This window comes from Ochotona curzoniae, unplaced genomic scaffold, assembly GCF_017591425.1.
Source record: "Ochotona curzoniae isolate NIBS_2020 unplaced genomic scaffold, NIBS_Ocur_1.0 contig_3643, whole genome shotgun sequence".
Classification (NCBI taxonomy): domain Eukaryota; kingdom Metazoa; phylum Chordata; class Mammalia; order Lagomorpha; family Ochotonidae; genus Ochotona; species Ochotona curzoniae.
The window spans coordinates 4023048-4044097 of NW_024465933.1; the positions used below are offsets into that span (position 1 = coordinate 4023048).

At 42.1% G+C, this 21050-nt stretch overlaps 1 protein-coding gene across 1 annotated transcript in view; it reads right to left on the reverse strand.

The window, feature by feature from the left end:
- COL4A4 (collagen type IV alpha 4 chain) overlaps nucleotides 1–21050 on the reverse strand; it is a 98493-nt gene that overhangs the window by 50209 nt on the left and 27234 nt on the right. The window contains exons 9-24 of the mRNA XM_040982775.1: nucleotides 20708–20770; nucleotides 20360–20395; nucleotides 20153–20194; nucleotides 16342–16422; nucleotides 15562–15615; nucleotides 15038–15097; nucleotides 14175–14219; nucleotides 13604–13657; nucleotides 12845–12914; nucleotides 12221–12325; nucleotides 10115–10279; nucleotides 7538–7627; nucleotides 6449–6612; nucleotides 2866–2938; nucleotides 1793–1899; nucleotides 250–433 (exon numbers count right to left, since the gene is read on the reverse strand). Coding sequence (XP_040838709.1) covers nucleotides 250–433; nucleotides 1793–1899; nucleotides 2866–2938; nucleotides 6449–6612; nucleotides 7538–7627; nucleotides 10115–10279; nucleotides 12221–12325; nucleotides 12845–12914; nucleotides 13604–13657; nucleotides 14175–14219; nucleotides 15038–15097; nucleotides 15562–15615; nucleotides 16342–16422; nucleotides 20153–20194; nucleotides 20360–20395; nucleotides 20708–20770 — 1393 coding nt within the window. The remainder of the gene's footprint in view (nucleotides 1–249; nucleotides 434–1792; nucleotides 1900–2865; nucleotides 2939–6448; nucleotides 6613–7537; nucleotides 7628–10114; nucleotides 10280–12220; nucleotides 12326–12844; nucleotides 12915–13603; nucleotides 13658–14174; nucleotides 14220–15037; nucleotides 15098–15561; nucleotides 15616–16341; nucleotides 16423–20152; nucleotides 20195–20359; nucleotides 20396–20707; nucleotides 20771–21050) is intronic.

Sequence of the window (21050 nt, forward strand, 5' to 3'; positions counted from 1 at the left end):
AAGCAATTTTGGCATGTCAAACAAATGAAACAACAGAGATATGTTGGCATTTTAGGAAGCTGTTTTAAATACTGACTACGCTATGCAAATTTCATTTATTTGAAAACATTCAACTCTTCAACAGTGACAGTGGAATTTTATTTGGCTGTTACATCATTACTACTGCATTGACCAGAATAGGCTTACTTAACTTCTATGATTTCATTTAATGTCCTGCCACAAAAACACAACAAACATATTCAAAATTACCTTTCTGACCCTTCAAGCCAACAGGACCCCTCAAACCCGGGTGGCCTGAAACTCCTGGTTGACCTCTCTGTCCTGGTGGGCCAGGAAATCCTGTGCCAGGAGGTCCCATAGCACCTGCTTTCCCCAGGGGGCCTGGTGGTCCAGGAAACCCTTTATCTCCTGGGACTGCATCTTCGTGATCTCCCTGGGAAGATTCATTTCATGAGTCAATTACCATTCTTTGAAAGTCCATGAACATAAAACAATCATTACATACAAACATTAAAGAAAAAAAAAAGCTGCAATTCCAGTATTTCCCCTGTAGTAAATGGAACTTAAAGCATTTAACATAGATTCTTAATGTCTTATATTTGTAATACATTTCTATGATATGAGTGTATATTTAGGCAGAGTGACTCTCTGACATCAAATATCATAAAGTATATCAAGGGAGAGGATGGGCTTGCCAACTGAGTTTGTTTCTTAAGTATTTGAGCCTGCTTTCCTGCATTCATACAAGAATGTGAATAGGTAAACTCTCACTCTCCAGGTTAGTGGGCAAAGGGCTAGTGAACCCTCTGTCCTTAGGCATGAGATGTTGACCTTTAGTTAAATGTCTAGCTGTTCTAGACCATGTGAATGTTCTAGATCATCACTAGTGTTCCCAAGCAACACTACTTATGGTTCAATGGATGCCTATTTGCCATCTGAGCTGGCACAGTATAAGTCAGCGGGGAGTTCTGTTGGTTTATCCTAGAGTGGTGGCTTCTGTCACTAGCAAGTTCCTTGTGTGTCATGCAATGCTGTGCTATGGAGACAACAGACTTGTCAGGAATGTGGTTGTCACATCAGGGCTTCCCCCACATCAGCTGTGTGTGGATCTCAACCTCTTGCATCCCAACTGAATGAATGGTTGTAAGGGCTCTCAAATGCAAGGAATTTCAGACAACTACCCTGATGGCAAGTTGAGGTTCATGTTTTCTGGGCTTCTAAACGTCTTGTGATCTATGATAAACATGTAGTCTGGATTGTCTAATGAATCTTGGAGGACACCCTGTGAGTAAATTAGAAGTTCCTCTCTCAATTTGATCTATAAACACACTTCAGTTTTGCACAATTGGATGAATCTGATTGATAATTACCTCTCCACAGCACTGCTTTCTAGTTTCCTAACTGAAAGAATAAATTAAGACGATGTCTAAAGTAGAATCATTACCATACTAGGTATCAGCCAAAAAGCCAGCAAGATCGCCATCAAACCCAGTAGCTAAGCTCTCATCTCTTACTCAGATGCATTTTGTCTGAAGGGGTTTCTGATAATCACAATTTGGTTCTTTCCTTTTTCAAAGCTCTCAATATTTCTACATTATGGTTGGCAAGCTGATGGATGTAGCATGCATTATGGAACAGGATCAACTGTAAAAATCATCTTTTGGTAGCAGAGAACCAAGGGCGACTGACTCGCAAGATATTGATGCTTCACTAAGTTGAAGAAAACAGATACTTGTGTGACTATGTAAGAAAGTAAAATTTTGTAGTAAAAGGATTATAGAATTATACATACTGGGAGTCCTGGAGCTCCCCTCTCTCCACCAAGTCCATCCCAACCATGTGGTCCATCTTGCCCTGGAAATCCTGGTGGCCCATCAGGTCCTCTTTCTCCTTTGTGCCCTTAAAATGGAGTTCAAAAACTAGTCATGCTTTCATCAGGAGGGGATGAGGCAGAAGGAAAAAGGGAAACAGTAATGGGACACCAGCCTGGACTCGACTCTCTGAGACTCTGAAGACCCCGATTGCCTAGAGTTATTAAACCATTCCACAGCCAGATCAGGAAAGTGACAACTGCAAAACCCATAGAATTTCTGTTTGGGGAATGTTTTTTCTCCATTCCAACCAGGATGGGGGTACCTGGATAATCCAATCATACAATCTCCTCTTCCTGCCTGTGGAATGTTAAAATCACGCTTTGCTCTCCTGTCCACATGAAGTGGGGAATGGTCTACAGGTGCACACTTGCCCTAAGCCAATCAGTTTTATCTGAAATTACATTTCTAAGTGGAGCTGAAAAAAATGCATGCAAGAACTTGCAGTTGCCTGGAAGCGTGTACTCCACAGCTCAAAGAAAACCAGCGTGGCAGCAGCAAATGTCAATAGCATGAGGAAATACAAAAGCTGTAGAGTCTCCAGGTGAGAGGCCTCAGATCTAATTATCTCACACTAAATCCTACATCTGACTTTTCTCATTTTGATTAGTAGAGTCAATAAATTAATTCTTTCCCAAACTGTTGTAATCTGAGTTTCTGTCACTTACAAGCAAAGGATTCTTGACTAACACAGGGTACTACAATGCAATAAATAAGCCTGAGGTAAGTCAAAGCAGCTAGTGTTTCAAACCCAAGTTCATCCCCAAGGTCATTTGAACCTATAACCAAAGGATCATTTCTCTTTTTAAGTAAGAGATGAGGTTTGAAGCCCAATATTCATAGGACACTAGGAAGGACATGGAATATTGTTAAAGCAATCAACAATTGTAAGTTACACAGAATTGATCTGTAGTCACAGGGGAAATTAGAGCAAGAGATTGGCCCATATGTCATTCATAAAATGACAGAGTGCTAAGTGATGAATCACACTCACCTTTAACCCTTGGTACAACCATGTTGCCCTTTGCTCCTTTGCTGCCAGGTGGTCCAGCGGCACCCGGCTGTCCCTTGATGACAAATCAGAGCAACTAATTAGATTACTTGTGATGGGTCAGAAGTTATTCCCATTTATGTGTATCTAATCTTTCGCTTTTTCCCCTCCTAAATCTTGTTTAAGATTCTGGTTTGGCTCGAGCCCAGCAGGTGGCCTAGCAGCTAAAGTCCTTGCCTTGCATACTCTAGGGTACCACATGGGCACTGGTTATAATCCCAGCTGCTCTGCTTCCCATCCAGCTCCCTGCTTGCAGCCTAGGAAAGCAGTCAAAGACAGCCCAAAGCCTTGGGACCCTGTACCCATGTGGGAGACAAGGAATAGGCTCTGGGCTCCTGGCTTCGGATCAGCTCAGCTCCAGCAATTGCAGCCATTTGGGGAGTGAAACAGTGAACGAAAGATCTTCCTCTCTGTCCCTCCTTCTCTCTGTATATCTTCCTTTCCAATAACAACAACAACAAAAAAAGATTCTGGTTTGGCATTCTTGATCTCATTCTCTTCCCTCCTTTCCAAGGTGCCATGTCTTGTAAAACAGAGGCTCTTGAAATGCAGGGAGTTAGCAGGAATGTTTCAAGGTCAGCCTTATGATACAGTGTATTAATGCACTGCCTGTGGGGCTTGCAGAGCGCTGGTTCAGGTCCTAGCTGCTCCACTTCTGACCCAGCTTCTTTATCATGTACCTAACAAGGACGCAGAAGAAGAGCAGGTAATTGGACCCGTATCACCCACGTGGGATACCTGAATGGAGTTTAGGAATGGGATACCTGGTGGCTTCTAGCTTCAGCTTGGCACAGCCCAAGGAGTTGCACCCAACTCAGGAGTACGCTGGCAAATAAAAGATATCTCCATCTTTTCCCTTTCTTGCCTTTCCTATTCCCCTCTCTCTATCTCTGTAACTGCCTTTCAATTATCCAAAGATAAATAAATCCTTTTCTTAAAAAAAGAATGGTTATGCTGATGTCATTAAGGAAAGCTCTGGAGACAATGCACAGGAACTCTTGACTGTGCCACCTCTAATTGGTCTTTATCTCAATTAAAAACTTGCAATGAAAAACTTTCAATTATTTGGGGCTTTGTAATGTACAATTAGAGAAAGGGGAGGGTGTGCTAACCATAAAAATTGCAGATGGATGTTTAAGATAAGTATATGATGATTAAACTATGGAAATAATACAGAGAGTAGTAGTGACAGAGCGGGAATAGTATCTTTGATATAACCAATATATTTTTTTTCTGCATACAAGTAAACAACTAATTTTGGCTGATAAGATCATCTTTTGAGCTGGACAGTTCTCTAAGATGGGATTATTTGACCCAAGTTTTTAAGTGTTTCATGTCATTGAATAGTAAACCACACGATCCAGAAACACACCGTTGGGACAATGAGTAGTCAAGCAGCACATAACACAGCACTCAGCTTAAGCTTGCATGTCTAATGACCTCAGCAATGAAAAACGCATAGCCAGGCAACTGGCAAGGGTGGAAAATGAGCCAACTCTGAACTTGGCTCATACAGATGCTGGTTGCTTGTCTTATTTTCATACAATCTTAACAATGTGTTCAAATAAGTATAATTACCTTTTCAACTGGTTTGCATTCATTTATGAGCTCTGAGCTATATATAAAGAGAAAGAGAGGCAAGCATAGAAAAAAACTCAATGGCCGCCTAAAGCGTGTAATGATAAAGATGCCAGAAATATACACAGAGAGCGCAAAAACACAGTGGGATTAAATGGTGAGGAGTCATTTAATATTGAGAAAAATAGCTCTACACAGCTCAGTATTCTGGGAAATATCACTACAGTGTGGCATCCTGTTTATAACAGTGTCTGTGAGACAGCAAAAAGGTGGAGGAGACAAATTTTTAAGTACAAATAGACAAGTTAGAAAAAGGACTTCAAATGTGGAGGGCTCCCCTGCTGGACAGCTACTCTCACTGTCGAGTGTGAGTTGGAATGGGGGCAAACCAGACCAGGCAGGGCAACAACACCTGTGGAACTCATGTGAGCCAAACCAGGGAAGAGCCAGGCTTGGTTGGCTGTCCCTACTGGTGCAAATATAAAGCAGAATAGGTGAGGGTTGGTTGGGCTTTGCCCCAGCATCAGATAGCAGATTCTGGCACTGGTGGCTAATCTGTCAAGTTAAACTCCAGAACCATCCGGAATATTCATGATCCAGAAGTGGGAGTGGCCTAGTACGGACATAGTAGACACCTCCCTCTTGGGTTACCACTCCCACTGGACAGCATGAAAACCAGGACTGGGGCAGGGGTGGCTGGACAGAACGGCACCCGCCAGTATGTGTGGGCTGGATAGTGGGGCTGGTTGGGATGAACTAGGCTTCAATGCCCATTGACATGTACAAGAGCTAAATGGGAAGTGGGACAGACTGAACAAGACTGTTGTACATAATGGCAAGCATGGGAACCAGGGTAGGGGGAGGCCTGGTGAGGGTTATGGAGAGTCGCCCCAACTAGGCTGCAGCTCCCACTGGTTTGCTTGAGGGCTGAATATGAAGTGGGCAGGATCGGGCTGGACTGCAACACCCATTGGTTCGTGTGGAAGTCAGGGCTGGAAACAGAACTGACCCTGCAATTGCAACCACCAGCAGCATGTGCATAAGCTAAATGAGGTGACAGATGGTGCCGGGCCCTTTACTTGCAATTACACAAAAGAATCAGGTCTGGGATCACCTCAGATGAAGTTTCTTTGGGGATCCCTCCAACTGAACTGCTGATCTCAGAACCCCAACCATGAAGAAACTATGTCAGCCAGTAGATTCTGAAGAGATCTCATTGTGCTTGGAACAGCGAGGCTGGCAGCAATTCAGAACTGTTGAACTATCAAAACTGCTTAAGCTGGACCCTCAGAACATGCCTCACATCAGGGACCTGGGATGGGTGAGTCTGAGTGGGGCTTCTCCCTTTATCTCCCCCTTTACACCAGATACAGAAAAAAAGAGAATGTGGGAATAATAGTTTTACCCACTTTCCTGTAGTCCTCGACATTTTGTGTCCGAATTAACCATGTAAAGATTGTCAAAAATAAAGAAATTTTTAAAAAGTTCCAGTCTCATTCACCCACAGAGCCGGTGCTCTGCGATCCCTCCCAGCCTCCCACCACCTCTTTGACTGCACCTGCTCCTGTCCTGCCCCTCACTCTGCCCACTCAAGCCACACTAGATGCTGGTGGGCTTCATCTCCATCTGCCATACTATGTCTGCTTGGTGTCTTTGAAGCTCCAGAAATGTGGAGACCATGTTGTAAGCCCTTTTGTGTCTCCCTACATGGAACAGGTTCTGGGAATGTAGTGGGCTCTCAATAAATGCTAATTAGTTGATAAAAGGAATTATGAGTAGATAGATAGTTTGATGGAAGACTAAATACAGGTTTTTGCAAGGTATTATTGATTACAGGTTGAAAGGAGATATATATATATATATATATGTATATTACTATATATTAAAGACAGGCACAATTCTGCATTTGTCTCTTTTAATTTAAAAGATACTGGCAAGTATTACTCACTGGAGGCCCTGGAGATCCTGCAGCACCAGGAGGGCCTGGGTCTCCTTTTTCACCAAGCCAACCAGGGGGTCCCAAGTCCCCCTTGCTGCCCTGTCTCCCAGGAAATCCTGGTGGTCCTGGGGGACCCATGGGACCAGGCTTGCAGTCACAGAGTCCTTTGTTTCCTAGACAGAAGATAAGAAGCAAGTTTGTCACATTTCCAGAGCAAAATTCCCAGTGAGAGTTTTACTATACAATAGAAAAACCACAGAGCAAATGTAGACCAGAAAGCATCTGATATGAAGAACTCTTTATGCAAGCTTGTCAGAATATGTGAAATAGGGACTGTGGCACGGAATACCCAGACATGGGCCATACTAGGTGGGTTTTTCATTTCTCAGTAAGTAGAGTGGTTTTTCGTTTTTTGTTTTTCTTTTTTGTCTTAAAATAAAAATCCTGACATAATGGGGACTAGCTAGTTTCTAAATAGTACTGAAAAAGCAGCTTGGCATTTGTAAGTTTTTTAATCGGCATTACTGAAAAACCCAAATAAAATTAAAATACATAAAAATTGCTTACAGCACAAGCCCTGATTGAGGAGACAAGCTATTTGATGGCCGATTATAGGTGCCTTACATATCATAGTTGCAAATTCACCACCAAGGCATTTGCTAACCACCGGGAAGCTGAGTCACAACTCGCACTTAGAACACCCTGTGTCTGTACTCATGCCTAATCCAGATCAGGAAGACACCCAACAATTTAGAGTGATCGACACTGATCAATTGTGGAAACATGGGACCCACCAAGGAAAAGTGCCATGGAGCATCACTGCAGTACCGTGTCTGCAGCTCTCGAGGGAGCCTCGTGGGCAGAGTCACCGTATGGAGGCAAATTTCAGAGCAGGCTAAGTGTCTCCTTTATACCCTGGCATACAAAGTTTTGACTTTTGGGTGAACTTTAACCACATCATAGCAAATAATGAAGCGTATTACTTACAGGGTTACCCAAAGTGAGTAACAAATCTGAATGAGGTGTCACACTACGCAGCTCACACACGACCTCCCCTTGTGGTTGTGCCCAAGATTTCTGCCTTGGTTTCATACTTGCCTTTTTCTCCTTTCAAGCCTCTTCCTCCTGGAGGACCCATTCTTCCCTTTATTCCTTGAGGTCCAGGGCACCCAGCAGTACAGTATATCACTATGTGGTGGGAAAAGGGTGGGCAGAGAGAATCACATACAACTCATGAATGTTTTCTATAGAACAAGCCTCTTTGTACTCATACCTGCCTTTCCTATGCTTCCCCAACAAGCTCCCCCCAATATTTGTTCCATTCTTTCCCTAGGATTCTTTCTCGGTGTTAAAGGAACATAAACAGAGATAGCCCAAGTAGTAATCCTGGCATGGATGTCCCAGCAGAATCATTTGTAAAGTCATCCTTAGTCTCAGCATTAACTTAGTGGGCTGGAGAACAAAGTCATGGACAACAGAAACAAGCCAACCTCCAGAAACATTTAAAAACTGCATCGAAGTATGTCAAAGATGTTCTCCTCTTTGGTTATCAATCACTAGTTAATGAAAAATGAGCTTACAGCAGGGCTTGCAACAGCAATATTTCAGATACATTGAGCTTAAAAGGACAGATAAGATGCAAAGAATAAGTTCTACACTCTGCCCAAATCCCAGCAGAAGATAGTAAGACAAGAAAAAGGCATACATAAAGGAAAGGGAAGAACCAGCATCAAAACATTGTGGAAGGATTTTGCCAGCTTCTTTCTACACAGACAATGGGTAAAGCTAAGCAGGAAACAAATTCATACCAGAACTCTCCCCTGAATATGAAGATTTTGAGCTTCAAGATGAGATTTATTAAAGAACTGATTAGACTGTTAGATTACCTTCTCAAAAACTGCAACAACAAACAACAACATACAACAATAACAGAAACGGCAAGAACTGGAGAGAAGAAAAGAATGCAGTAAGAATACTTTCAAAGAATCAATATAATTTAAGAAGCAGGAGAAAAAGGTATTCCTTCCCAAAATGCAGACCACAAAATAAAATGTTTCATGAGAATAAGAACAACTGAATTCTTAAAAATTATGCAAATAGTGTATGTTTTATGAGAGTAGAAATTTTAAAATTCAGGAGAGGAAAGTGTAATCTAAATAAATCTCCCAGAATATTAAGGAAATAATGAGGCAAAGAGTAATAAAGATCAGAAAAAAAAACAGTCATACAAGATTAGTTATAAAATAATAAGATTAGTTACAACATATAAAGTACAAAAGAAGGGGGGAGAGAGGAATAGAGAAATGTGTCAATGAGAAGCTTTACGAATTTTTTTTACGGAAGAAGTTTCTCGGATTGAAACTGCCCACCGAGTGTGAGCAGCAAGTGAAATTATATCTACACAAAGGCAACTCATTGTAGTATTTAAGACATGAACATCAGAGAAGTCCTATAAGCTTTCAAAAAAATAAAATAAAATAAAGCCTCAGCTTGAAAGAATCAAGTACCCACATGTTGGAGTTCCTGGGAGCAATGCTGAAGGCCAGAGAACAATTGAAAAGTCCTGAGGATAAAGGATTTCCAACCTAGAATTTTCTATTCATCCAGACTATCAACCTCAGCAGAGAAAGTCATTTGCAGACAAGTATGATTTCTCCAAGTTTCCCCTTTTGCTCACACCCTTTGCTGAGCCGTACAATGAGGGGAGAGACCACTGCAGTGATACGCATTGTGGAAAACAGGATACAGACAGGGTAAGGGGGGCAGGGGATGAGAAAATTCCAAGGGCAATCGTAAAGGGAGCTCTCAAGAGAGCATCGGAACAGCAGATCAAAACTGCGACCTGACCTAATTGGAATAAATTTAAAAAAAAAAAAGCAAGCAAGCTTCACTCCAGGAGCAATTTATTCAGAGATAATACTGATAGAATGCTTAATGAGTTGGAGTACATAGTGATAAAATTTACATAATACTGCATGATTTGAGGTTAACAGTATGTATGCTGGAAACCAAAGGAGCATACACAAAGAGGAAACAAGACAATTTGCTAAATGCTGTGCTGGAAAAGGAATACTACATTCCATGATGTAGCTCGGCGCATTGCATGTATACAACCATTCAATGTACACAATAAATATGCAAGCAAAGCTATACCAATTAGTCTACCACTAGCTTAGGGAAGTGGAAAATGACCACATGTACATTGGGTAGATGGCGGATGTAGGGAGAAGTCAAAAGATAATACTCAAACTGAAACATTTAGAAGTAGCATTGCAAATACATTGAAAATAATAAATACAGCTTTAATCCTGGGGTTGAACTCATTGCCTATGGAGAGCAAGGAATGAAAGGAGTATTGCTTTTGGATTTGAATCCCTCAAAACAGGCCTAATAGGACAGTTTGACCCTCAAACCAAATGCCAGATACCAATAAAAATCAAAACTGTATTTAAAAGTTGTATTAATTTACAAAATTCTATTAAATTCAAATAATCGTACATACTTTAATCAGTGTGACTGCTTCACAACTGTATTTGCTTATAAAAGAGCATTAATTTTCTAATTTGGCTCATGACATAGAGCTTCTAACAGATTTTGAAAGTTGGATTTTCTAACGATACCATAAGTGTCCCCGGGAGCACAAACAATAATGAATGGGAATAAGGAATACGTCACCATCTGATCCTGGGGGTCCCTGCGGTCCTGGTGCTCCAGGAGGGCCGGGTGATCCTGGCAGCCCTGGTCTCCCTGGAGCTGAGTCAGGTCTCCCAGGAACACCAGGTGCCCCTGGAAGTCCTGGCAGACCAGGAGACCCAGGTGGGCCAGGAGGTCCCTTCATGCCTGTGAAAGAAGCCAAGAACAGAAAACTCATTCTCAGTATAATGTTCCTGTAGAAGAAATTAAAAGCAGTACATTTTTCCTTAGATCATCGACTTCTTAAAGGAAATTAAGTATGGCGGTGGAGAACATTCTATTCAGCAAAATAAAATACACAGAAGGAGAAGCATTTTGTGATCTCACTTATCTGCAGAATTGCAAATACAGGCAGTAGAATGATAGCTGCCAGGGGGCTGTAGGAAGTGCTGAATGAAGTAATATTGGTCAAAAGGTGCCAAGACACAGTTGTGCCAGGGAAGTTCTGGGAACCTAATCTATGGCATGGGAATGCTGATGCACAATTCTATAATGTAACCCTGACAGTGGTAGGAGACTAAGTCTTCAACTGAATCCTCAGCACACACACACACATTCACACTCAGGATGACTATGTAAAAGTGGCAGACACGCCAATAACTAGAGTTCGGAAATCCTTTTACAACATATGTTGGAACATCAAGTGATCAACGTGAAGTTACACATTTTTTTATGTCAGTGAACTCTCAATAAAACTGTTCTTATACAAATAAAACCTATTCTAGATGACAATGTCACAAGAAGTAGAAAAAACCAGGTGGTGCATCAAGTTTGCTTTTCCACCAGGAACATTACTAGACTGGGCTTGACACATGGGAAGAAAAGCACAGCTCCAAAACAACCGAACCAACATGAGCCTCCTGTGAAACATGCGTGTAAGTGGAAGTAAACAGATTTGGGGGGGATTTCTTACTCTCCACGCCCCAACTTCTCAGGGTTATTGGAAAATAATATTATATCTATTTCAGATCCTTTCCCATCTTTTCAACACCAATAATTTAGTAAGAATACTAGGAATAAGCAAGTTAGCACATTTAGTATATAAAAAGTAGGCTCATAGAATCATCTACATCCAGATGAGGTCTAAAAGCACACTGCGGCCGCAGGTAAACGCTGGCAGCACTGGACAACCCACTTCCCTCGCTGGTGTTCTGGCTCCCCGACTGAGGCAAGCCTTCAGAGGAGAGCAACAGACTCTCACAGCTTGCTGCTAAACAAGCCTTGTCACTGTGTCTCCATGGAAAATGGCGGCAAGGACAGCCCAGCCCTCTTGCACTCTTGCAGAAACTTGACATTTCACCATCAAGAGGTAGAGGGAGGAGGGACTGACTCCTCTCGAAGAAGACAGCTTCTTCCCTGAGAGCTCCCGCACTTGGGAAAACAGTGCTGAGTTGCTACAGAAGCAGGCGCACAGCTCTGAAGCCCCCATGCTGCAAGAAGCCAAAGTCCAGAACCTGCACAGGAAGGTTCTGACACTACGTGCAAAATGCAGGCAGAGGGCCCTAGCCAGGCCTTTCTGTCCATCCCAGCCATTATGCGACTACAATCACATGAAAAATCTCGGAGTCAGTGTTATTCAGCTTAGCTCTTCCTGAACTCTTGAACTGCAAACAAAGGGAGGGAATAATGCACTGATTACTATGTTGTGGGTCATCTGTTCAGCAGTGGACAACTGGAACCCTGTGGGTCATCAGTAACGTAGCATGTAGTTAAATGAATGGTCATCAGTTATTATTGCAAATGTTATCTTTATTCCTCACGTCATGCTATAAAGATGATATCTTCAAGATAAGGTCCTGAAGATTTGGGCCAAATATGAGTAATGATATTAATAGCTAATATACTATGTCTATACTGCAAGCCATATGGTATTCTTATATGAAAGGAAAGAAAGAAAGAAAGAAAGAAAGAAAGAAAGAAAGAAAGAAAGAAAGAAAGAAAGAAAGAAAGAGAGAGAAAGAAAGAAAGAGAGAAGAGAAGAGAAAAGAAAAGAAAAAACAAGAGAAGAGAAAAGAAAAGAAAAAAAGAACCACAGTGCAGATTCTGATGTAGAAAATGTGGCAGGCAGAAAAGCTGGTGGATTCATACCTGCATTGGATTCCCCAGGCCTGCCTGGTGGACCTGGGGGACCGGGTGGTCCAGTGGCCCCCATTTCTCCATAGCGACCAGGGAAGCCTGGATCCCCTGGAGGACCTGCCAGAGATGATGAGACATGTGAGTAAACAAACATATACAAGAATTGTAGAATTGACTTTGGGTAAGGCCAGGTAAAGGCTGTAAGAAGATACTTGAATTTTTTTGCCATATTTAAAATAGAATATCCTAGATGGAAATGCTTGTGGCTGCCCTTCCCCTGCAGATGTAGGAACTTTGTAGGGAGCTTTCTTTGTTATTGGTGCATGGAGCATCTGGTAGGTGTTAGTACAGTGGAGGCTAAACAGATACAGTACCTACTATGTGTTTGAGCATATATATATATGAAAGTCATGACTTTCTGAGGTTGGCATTCTAAAAAGCCCAATATGTGGCTTATCTATTGAAAGGAAATTTAACATCTTCTGCTTCTAGAAGGGAGTCAAGAGGCACATCTGAAACTGCATATGTAGTCAGCCTACTGTGTAAGCTACCAAAATTCTCGTCCTGAGCCCTCTGCAGCAGCCACTGGTGTCTCATTTCCACATGACCCACAGAAGAACTGAACAAGACGCAAACCTTTGACTGGAAGAGATGGAGTGACCAAAGCACCTGGTGGTCCGGGCTGCCCGCGGTCTCCGGGATCTCCCTGAAATCATGCACATGTTCACTTAGGAATATCAGGACTTTCTCACACTGCTTGACAATGAACGGAAAGGGGACCATGTGTGCATTCACACAAGATTGACTATTGCCTAGATAAATGAGCAATTCATGTGATTTGGGGAACAATAAAGAAGCATCATCCAGCTACCTACAAATACGTGTCAATAATAAACTCACAAAGGCTCTCGCAAAAGGGAAAGTACCATTCCAACAGAAGTGTTCCACATCCTTCAGTGAAGTCAGTTGACATAATATCTGCAACTCAGCATTCTGCAACAGTCTGTCCTAAGACCTGAATCTACATTTTATTTTGGCAACAAACATCTCCCTGATTGAGTCCATTTAATGCCCTCGTGGCTTGCCCTGCCAGATAGCCGAATGAGAAGTCATAGAGGTTCCTTTTCCGGGATCCCATTTTTTCTTTTCAATCCTGTGTCAGTCCATGGAATTCTTAAAACTTTATTACTGACCTCCAAGCTTCACAAAAGTACAACAGACAGATTCATGGAAGGTGGCAATGACCTGATCATCATGCATCGCAATGTTCTGTATGAATTAAATAACCGTGTCTTCCAAAAATCTTTAAAATGTCTTTAAAGCTTTTTCATACATGAATTAACATGAAGGGCTTTTCGAGAGGGATGTAGACAAACAATTTCACTTTCTTTTTACCTTAGGGCCAAGAAATCCGAGCAGTCCGGGCTCTCCAACAAGCCCTGGTTCTCCCTACAAACAAGCAAAAACATGTTTTATTTATTTATATTTTAAATTATGTTTATTATTTTTTGTGAAGCAGTTTTGTAGGTACTGGGATTCTCTCCCTTTCCCTCGCCCCTCTCCCTCCTTACTTTCCCTTTCAATTATTCCAGCCACTCACTTAGTACACAGTATCATTCTCCAGCATCAGGTACAGGTTCAACATTCTGCTGCTCACGTGTACCATGGCATTGTGGATGTAAAGGCTTTGTTTTTAATGTGATGGAGGGACAAATGAGCTCATCCTTATTTAACCTGAATAACACACGCTCACTGAGACTGTGCATTCTAAACAATGTTCCTGGGTTGCAGCAGTTTTTGCCTCAGATTTTACACTCACAGTTTCTTGCAATCCATAATATGGATGTATCTACTTTTTCAGTTCCATAAGCGTTTACATGCAAAAGTACAACTCCCAATGATACTGAATTGCATTGTTGTATTTACCCGTGAAAACATGGTTATCTTTTGAATGGGATACATTTACCTTCAGTCCTGGGAAGCCTGGAGGTCCGTAGGAACCTGGGTCCCCCTGACAGAGTCACAGAAGCAACACAACAGAATTAAGTCACAGTGGAGGAACCATTATCTCATGGCTATTTAGTCTTGTTTGCAAAGGTAGATGAATAAAAGTAATAAATGCAAAAATAGATCCCCTCTGTTCATAGCAGCGGTTACATTAATATTTTCTTAAATATTAAATTGGATTTTTAAAAATTGTTTTAAAAGTACTCCTGTTTTAAATAAGGACATGCTTTTGTTCCTGTTTATTTTCCAATTTTAATCTAATGCTTACAGTAGGACAGATATATTTGAAGTCCCTGCGAATAACATGCCCAGAAATAAACAGGTGTTTGATACATAATCAACAACAAAAATGACTGTGGAATGTGGTATTTCATATTCAATACTAAACGTAGAGCCAGACAAACTCAGTCTCATGCCAACCTGCCAGACCCACACAGTGACTCTTTGAATGCACATTCAACTAGTGACATTCCTGGAAGTGACTGGAGTGATATTGTGCTTTTGTCCTATCTATTGCCTCTAGAACAGCGTCTTGCTTCATCAAATGGACTCAAACAGACCATTCTGCATAACTGCTACATTGGCCCTGAGCCAAGCAAGAGGTGCTTCACTCTTGGTGACTGCTCCCTGCCCACTGCCATCTTCTGCTCTCCTACTTTCAATGACAGGGACATTTGGCTAGCACGCAATTATTCTCCACAATGTATCACCGTTTGGTGAGCTAGTCTCTACTCTCTGAGCTCATAGGAATGTGGAGCTAGTCTTAGAAAAACATGAGAGATGTCTCCAGGTCCCCAGAAGTTGGCGATGATGGAGCCTCACCCGAGGTCCTGGGAATCCGGGAATACCTTTCTCTCCTTTTGCGCCTACACCAGGTTCACCCTTGAAGAAATGACAATATTTAGAGAGATTCAAGCAACAGTATTTCAGCAATTTGAAAAGTGAAAACCGAAGGAAAAGCAAAAAAGCTTAAAGATTGAACTAGTAAAAAAAAGTTCTAACAATATGCATTACAATTAAAGCACTATCAAAACTGTTTGAGCAGGACCCTTGGAGCGTGCCTCATGTTGGGGATCGGGGATGGGTGGGAGGTAGGGTGGGGCTTTTCCCTTTGTTACTTCCCTAACCCCAGATACAGGGAAAAATGATTATATTAGTGTGGAAACAATGATATCACCCACTTTCACCCTGTAGCCCTTGAGCCTTTGTACCCTAATCAACTAACATTATTAAAATTAAAAAAATAAAATAAAATAAACCATTAAAGCACTAAGATTAGGCAAAATAAAAATAAAACATTAAGAGAGTATCCTACTGTTCGGGAGGCAGGGAAGTACTTAGAGTACCTTGGGTCCTGGAGGTCCAGGCAGTCCAATCATTCCAGGAATTCCTTTCAAACCCTAAACATCACAAAGAATATAATCTGGTTTATTCTCATTCTTCAACTTACTGAATTCCTTCTCTTTAAGAATCCACAGCCTATTTCACTCACTTTCTAAGATAAGGGATTATAGTTTATCTGTCACTAGTTGGCACTTACACCGCCTGCACCACTTCTGTGTGTGAGAGGTGCATGCACAAACCAATAGGACAGCTGGGGAAGCAGCCCTCAGTCTAAGTGGTGCTTCTGAGGAGGCAGAGAGATTAACCACGTCACTGGGAAGGACTGAGGTATCCACTTAAGATACTGGGTCTATGCATGGCGGAGGCTAACAAAGGGTTCCTGTGTCGCAGGAGTCCTTGGTGGCCCCAGCTCTTCGCATTTTCCCATCCTAATGAACAAACCTGAGGCCTGTGTATAACATCTAAAGGATAACCAGGCTTTGGGGGTTGTTTTTGGTTCACATTTCAAAACAATCTGAGTTCTTTTATATTAACAAAACAATGTGAATTAAATTAAGGTCTTGGCCCAAGTCGGTAGCTCAAGCCAAGTCCACTGCCAACAGCTGAGTAAAACCAAGAACGCCGGGAGCCCCTGAGTCTCCGTTTTCCATTCTGAGCAATGGGACTAAGGAGAGTTCTGACCTGAGGTCAGCGTGGTGAGGCACAGCATGAGCACTAGGCTCTCACAGGCACGTGGTCGGAGACTTTCCCTTGCTACTTTACCAAGTGGCTCAGGAGCTTACCTTTTCTCCTTTATACAGATCAAAGTCAGGTGGCTCCACCAAGAGGGTGGGTCCAGGAGAACCTTGCAGGCCAACCTCACCCTTTAAAAGAAAAATCAAGAAAAGAGGGATTTCATACAAATGTGCGGGTTTAACGACTTTCTCCTGTACTTTGTTTCCATTCCAGTGTATCACAAACTTCAAATATTAATTGTGAGAAAGGCATCTTGCAATTTAAAATGACATTTGTTAAATTCTTACTGATATGTAATACATACTCATTATTAGAAACAAGTTGAGGGGCTGGCACTGGGGTGCAGCGAGTTCTGCTGGCAGCCTTCATGGAGTGCTCGCCAGAGTCCTATGTGCTCCAGCTCCCAGCCAGGCCAGGAGAACAGCAGACGATGGGCCAACAACCTGGACTGCTAACTCCCACATGGGCCACCCACAAGAAGTTCTGCTACGGCCATTTAGGAAGAAAACCAACAAATAGAACTGTCTATCATTCTGCCTTTCAAATAAATAAAGCTTAAAAAAAAAAAAACAGAAAAGTAATCCATAATATTACTATAATTCAAAATAATCTGTAAAAATCTTCATACATTCTTGCTGGTGGTAGCCATGCACGTATGAACACACATTTACATATACACATATACATAGGCTCAAAGATGGACAGGTGTGTGAATGGTTTGATATAATCTAAGACATGATATACTCAAGTAACACTATGTATTAGATAAGCACAAACTAAAATAAATGATTTTAGTAATTTTCCAAACACTTTACATTTTTCCTTTATAGTCACACCTTTTTAAAAATATGTATTTACTTTTATTACACTGGCAGATCTACAGAGAGAAGAGGCAGAGAGAAAAAGAGACAAAGATCTTCCATCTGCTGGTTCACTCCCCAAATGGCTGCAATAGCTGAAGCTGAGCAGATCTGAAACCAGGAGCCTCTTTCAGATCTTTACATGGGTACAGGGTTCCAAGACTTTGGGTCAACCTCTACTGCCTTTCCAGGCCACAAACAGGGAGCTGGATCAGAAATGCAGCATGAACTGCCACCCACATAGCATGCCAGTGCTTGCAGGTGGAAGATTGGTCAGTTGAGCCAGCCCCTTGTCAGTATTTTTCTGCTATACTAAAATTCTACACAATCCTAATTTTTAATTCCTAGCCAATAATCTATCCCAAAATTTACATTATTAGACCATCTTACTCTGATTGGATTGTTTCAAATTTATTTTCAACAATATTTTATAACCCTATATTGGTTTGTGCACATACGCTTGGACAAAAAAGAAACTCCTTGAATTTATTATGTAACCGTGAAGTCTCACACAACTAGAGGACAGTTCTGAATGTTGCTGAATGACACCGCACATGTTTTTATTGCCCCTCTTTGGGTTGGTTAAAAGCCACTGCAGAGTAAGTCACGTGTGATAGCAGACCAGACCCTGCTGGCTGTGTTACTCTGGACAAGTTCCCAGCGGCCTCAGTTCCCATAACCCTCAGTTTTCTTTGCTGTGAAATGGGGACTATGATAATGCCTGCCTCAAAGTATTGTTTTTATTAAATAGGTGAGGCCCACAAAATATTAACTACATTGAGTGGTATACAGTAAATTCTCAAAGACATAAAAATTTTAAAAAATAATGTTTTTGACAGAAACAAACACCCAATGCTTTTCTGTTAGGAGAATATTGTATAATTTTTTAAAAAAAGGTAAAACAGAGGTTGCTGCTGTGATGTAGCGGGCTAAGCTGCTACCTGTGACACCGGCACTGGCATCCCTGGCTGCCCCACTTCCAGTTCAGCTCCCTGCTAATGCAGCAGAGACAGTAGTGGAGGAGGGCCCAAATGTGTGGGCCCCTGTATTCCACACGAGACTTAACTGGAGCTCCAGGATCCTGAATCCAGCCTGACCCAGCTCCAGCCACTGCTTCCATTTTGGAAGTGAACCAGCAGATGGCAGATCTCTGTCTGTCCCTATCTTTCTGTAACTTTCAAATAAATAAATAGTTTTTAAAAATCAAAGCAAGAATTCAACTTCATCATAGCCCTTTTAAACCACAGAAGAACCAGGCTCTCGGCACACTGTTTTTCTCTTGATGTATTTCAGAACCTAGTAAGGTACAGCCGCCGCCTTCAAGATTCCCACTGCAGGAGTGCTTGACTGAACACACACACAAACAGCACATGACAATTGTGAATCATGTCATGGTAAAGAGAACCAAAGTTAGTCTCACAGCTAGAATAAATCTGAGCAAAACCCACCGGGGCCAACAAATGGGAAAATTATTCAAACTATTGGTCATCGTTCTATTTTTCCAGGCTGTGGAAGTATCATTTATTCAATGTAATCAAAAGGATTCCGAAAAACAAAATGCAAAAGCATAGAATCATATTACCCAGAGACAATTAATAATGGTCATTTAGGGCAGCATTTCTTAAAATAGAGTGAACTGCCATGTTCCTGAGAGTTTTGCATCATACTTTCGAGTTTTGTTTCATGGACCCAACAATCGAAAGGATTCTAAGCATACTTTGCACAGCATTTGAATGGCTGCTCCATGGACATATACGTCCATGTTTTTCCACACTTTGAGTGTACAAATCCACCTGTGGCCTCAGCAGTCAAGGTCACTGAGCAGGTAATGCCTGCCTGGCTACAAGGCAGTGTCTTCAAATGGGAGTGTGTAGGCTACTCCGGCTTTGGCAGTACATTTCAGAAGCCCATGACTTCCCAAGTTTGGAGGTGATTATTTTATTCTCTTTTTATTCAGTCATCTCTCAAGCTCATCAGTACTTAAGGTTTAGGGTGGACTTTCCATCCCCACCCTCACAGGGCTATTTGACACCAACCTAGCACATGTTTGATTATCACAGCTGGGGAGGAGAGAAACTCGTGGTACACAGTGGACGGGGGGGGGGGGGCGGTTCTGGGATGCTGCCAAACACTGCAATCCACAGGGCAGTCCCTCAGCCTTGAAACATCACCGCACTGAGGGCGGGAAAGCCCGTCTAAAGGTACTAGTATGTTTTAGAGTCTTTGTGTCATTCTCTTTTCACAATTCAATACCTCTTTTTGCCACTTGTTCTTTCTGCTCAACATTGTATCACGGGCCCTTGCAGGCACCACAAAACCCTCAGCTTTGACCGTGGTGCTGCTCTGCTGCATGATGCCAGCATAACTTAACCACATGGGAACTCTGCGGAAGCAGTACTAAATCCTGGTACCCAAGACCAGTTCAGGCCGGACAAGAGGAGATCCATTTCCTCACTTTTGTTGAAAGAACTGCTCACTTGCTATTGGACATTCACCCCGTTTCTGAAACTCCGCCTTAAAGTATTTCCTAAAACATATTCTTACAGAGTCATTGCTTCTGCAGAAGTGATTACAAGGAGTGTTGGGAAAGAATGGAAAGGAGGACAGGAGGGAAGATGGGCTATGCTGCTAATTATTCCTGCTTCCAAGTCTTTTTGTTTGCATTTATATGTGGAGCTCAGGATTCTGTTGCAATCAAACAAATCCATAATTAAATAATTAATCCTATGGACATTGCACATTACCTTAAAATGGTCGCTTTTTTGGGGGGGGGGGGTGGCTAGGCTGAAATATCTCCTGCAAATTAACCCGAATGCAGTGTTAAATTTTGTGAGGAGTGTTACAGTCAAGGGTGATGATGCCATAATAATGCAGCAGAGAAAAGTTCTTATCCCTAAAGCTGATCAGCGCCTAGATAATGAGCACAAACTAAATACTAGGCAGGCAGCCCGCACAGCCTGACCTCTACAGCGCCACAGAGAAGTAGATGGACTCTTACCGGCTCTCCCTTTAGACCCTTCACTCCCACACCAGGATTGCCCTGGAAAAGAACAGGAAAGAAATTGCACAACTCTTCAACATTATAACAAAAGCCATTAGACTTTAGGCTACACCTTGGGACATCTAATAAGATCAAAGATAACACTTTGGCAAACATCACTTTTTCCATTACGCACATGCTAGTGTCCTACTCAGGACTTCCTACCTTCAAACCTGGGCTCCCAGGGCGGCCAGGAGGTCCCTAAGTCAATGACCAAAAAAAAAAAAAAAAAAATCAGAACTCAATGATAATGATCAGTCATAGAAATTAGAATGTGTCACTGTCGGCTTGCCCAAGTTCACAGTTAAGAAACTTAATGAAGGAATTTGAATCATGGATAGGCTGCTGTCACACATGAACATGATGCATTGGCTTACCCCAGGGAGCTCCAACCATCATAGTGGATTTTAAGAGCCCATTGGTACCATTGGTACCAAGACTACAGTTCTTTTCTGTTTATTTTCATGTTGGCTCTGGGTTTTGAAGGGACTGGGCAGGAAGTGCTGTTCTTACCGGCAACCCTGGAGCTCCAGAATATCCCATGGGACCTGAAGGTCCTCTAGCACCCCTTGATCCCTAGATACAAAAAACAAAAATCAACATCATTACTGTCAAAAATGCAATCCTTATCTCCAGCAGGAACTACAGGTAATCGCTAAGACATCACAACCCAAACCACACCTGCCCTAGGGAATCACCTCCAATGGCCGCTCTGACACGGTCATTAGAACAGCACAGAGCAGGCCAGCAGCAGTGCACTGCAGCTCTGACTAACTCATATCTTTAGGATTGAATTCAGTCCCAGAGCTCAGTGACATGTCTGCAACTCAATTTTGTGATATCGAAAGCTTAGAAC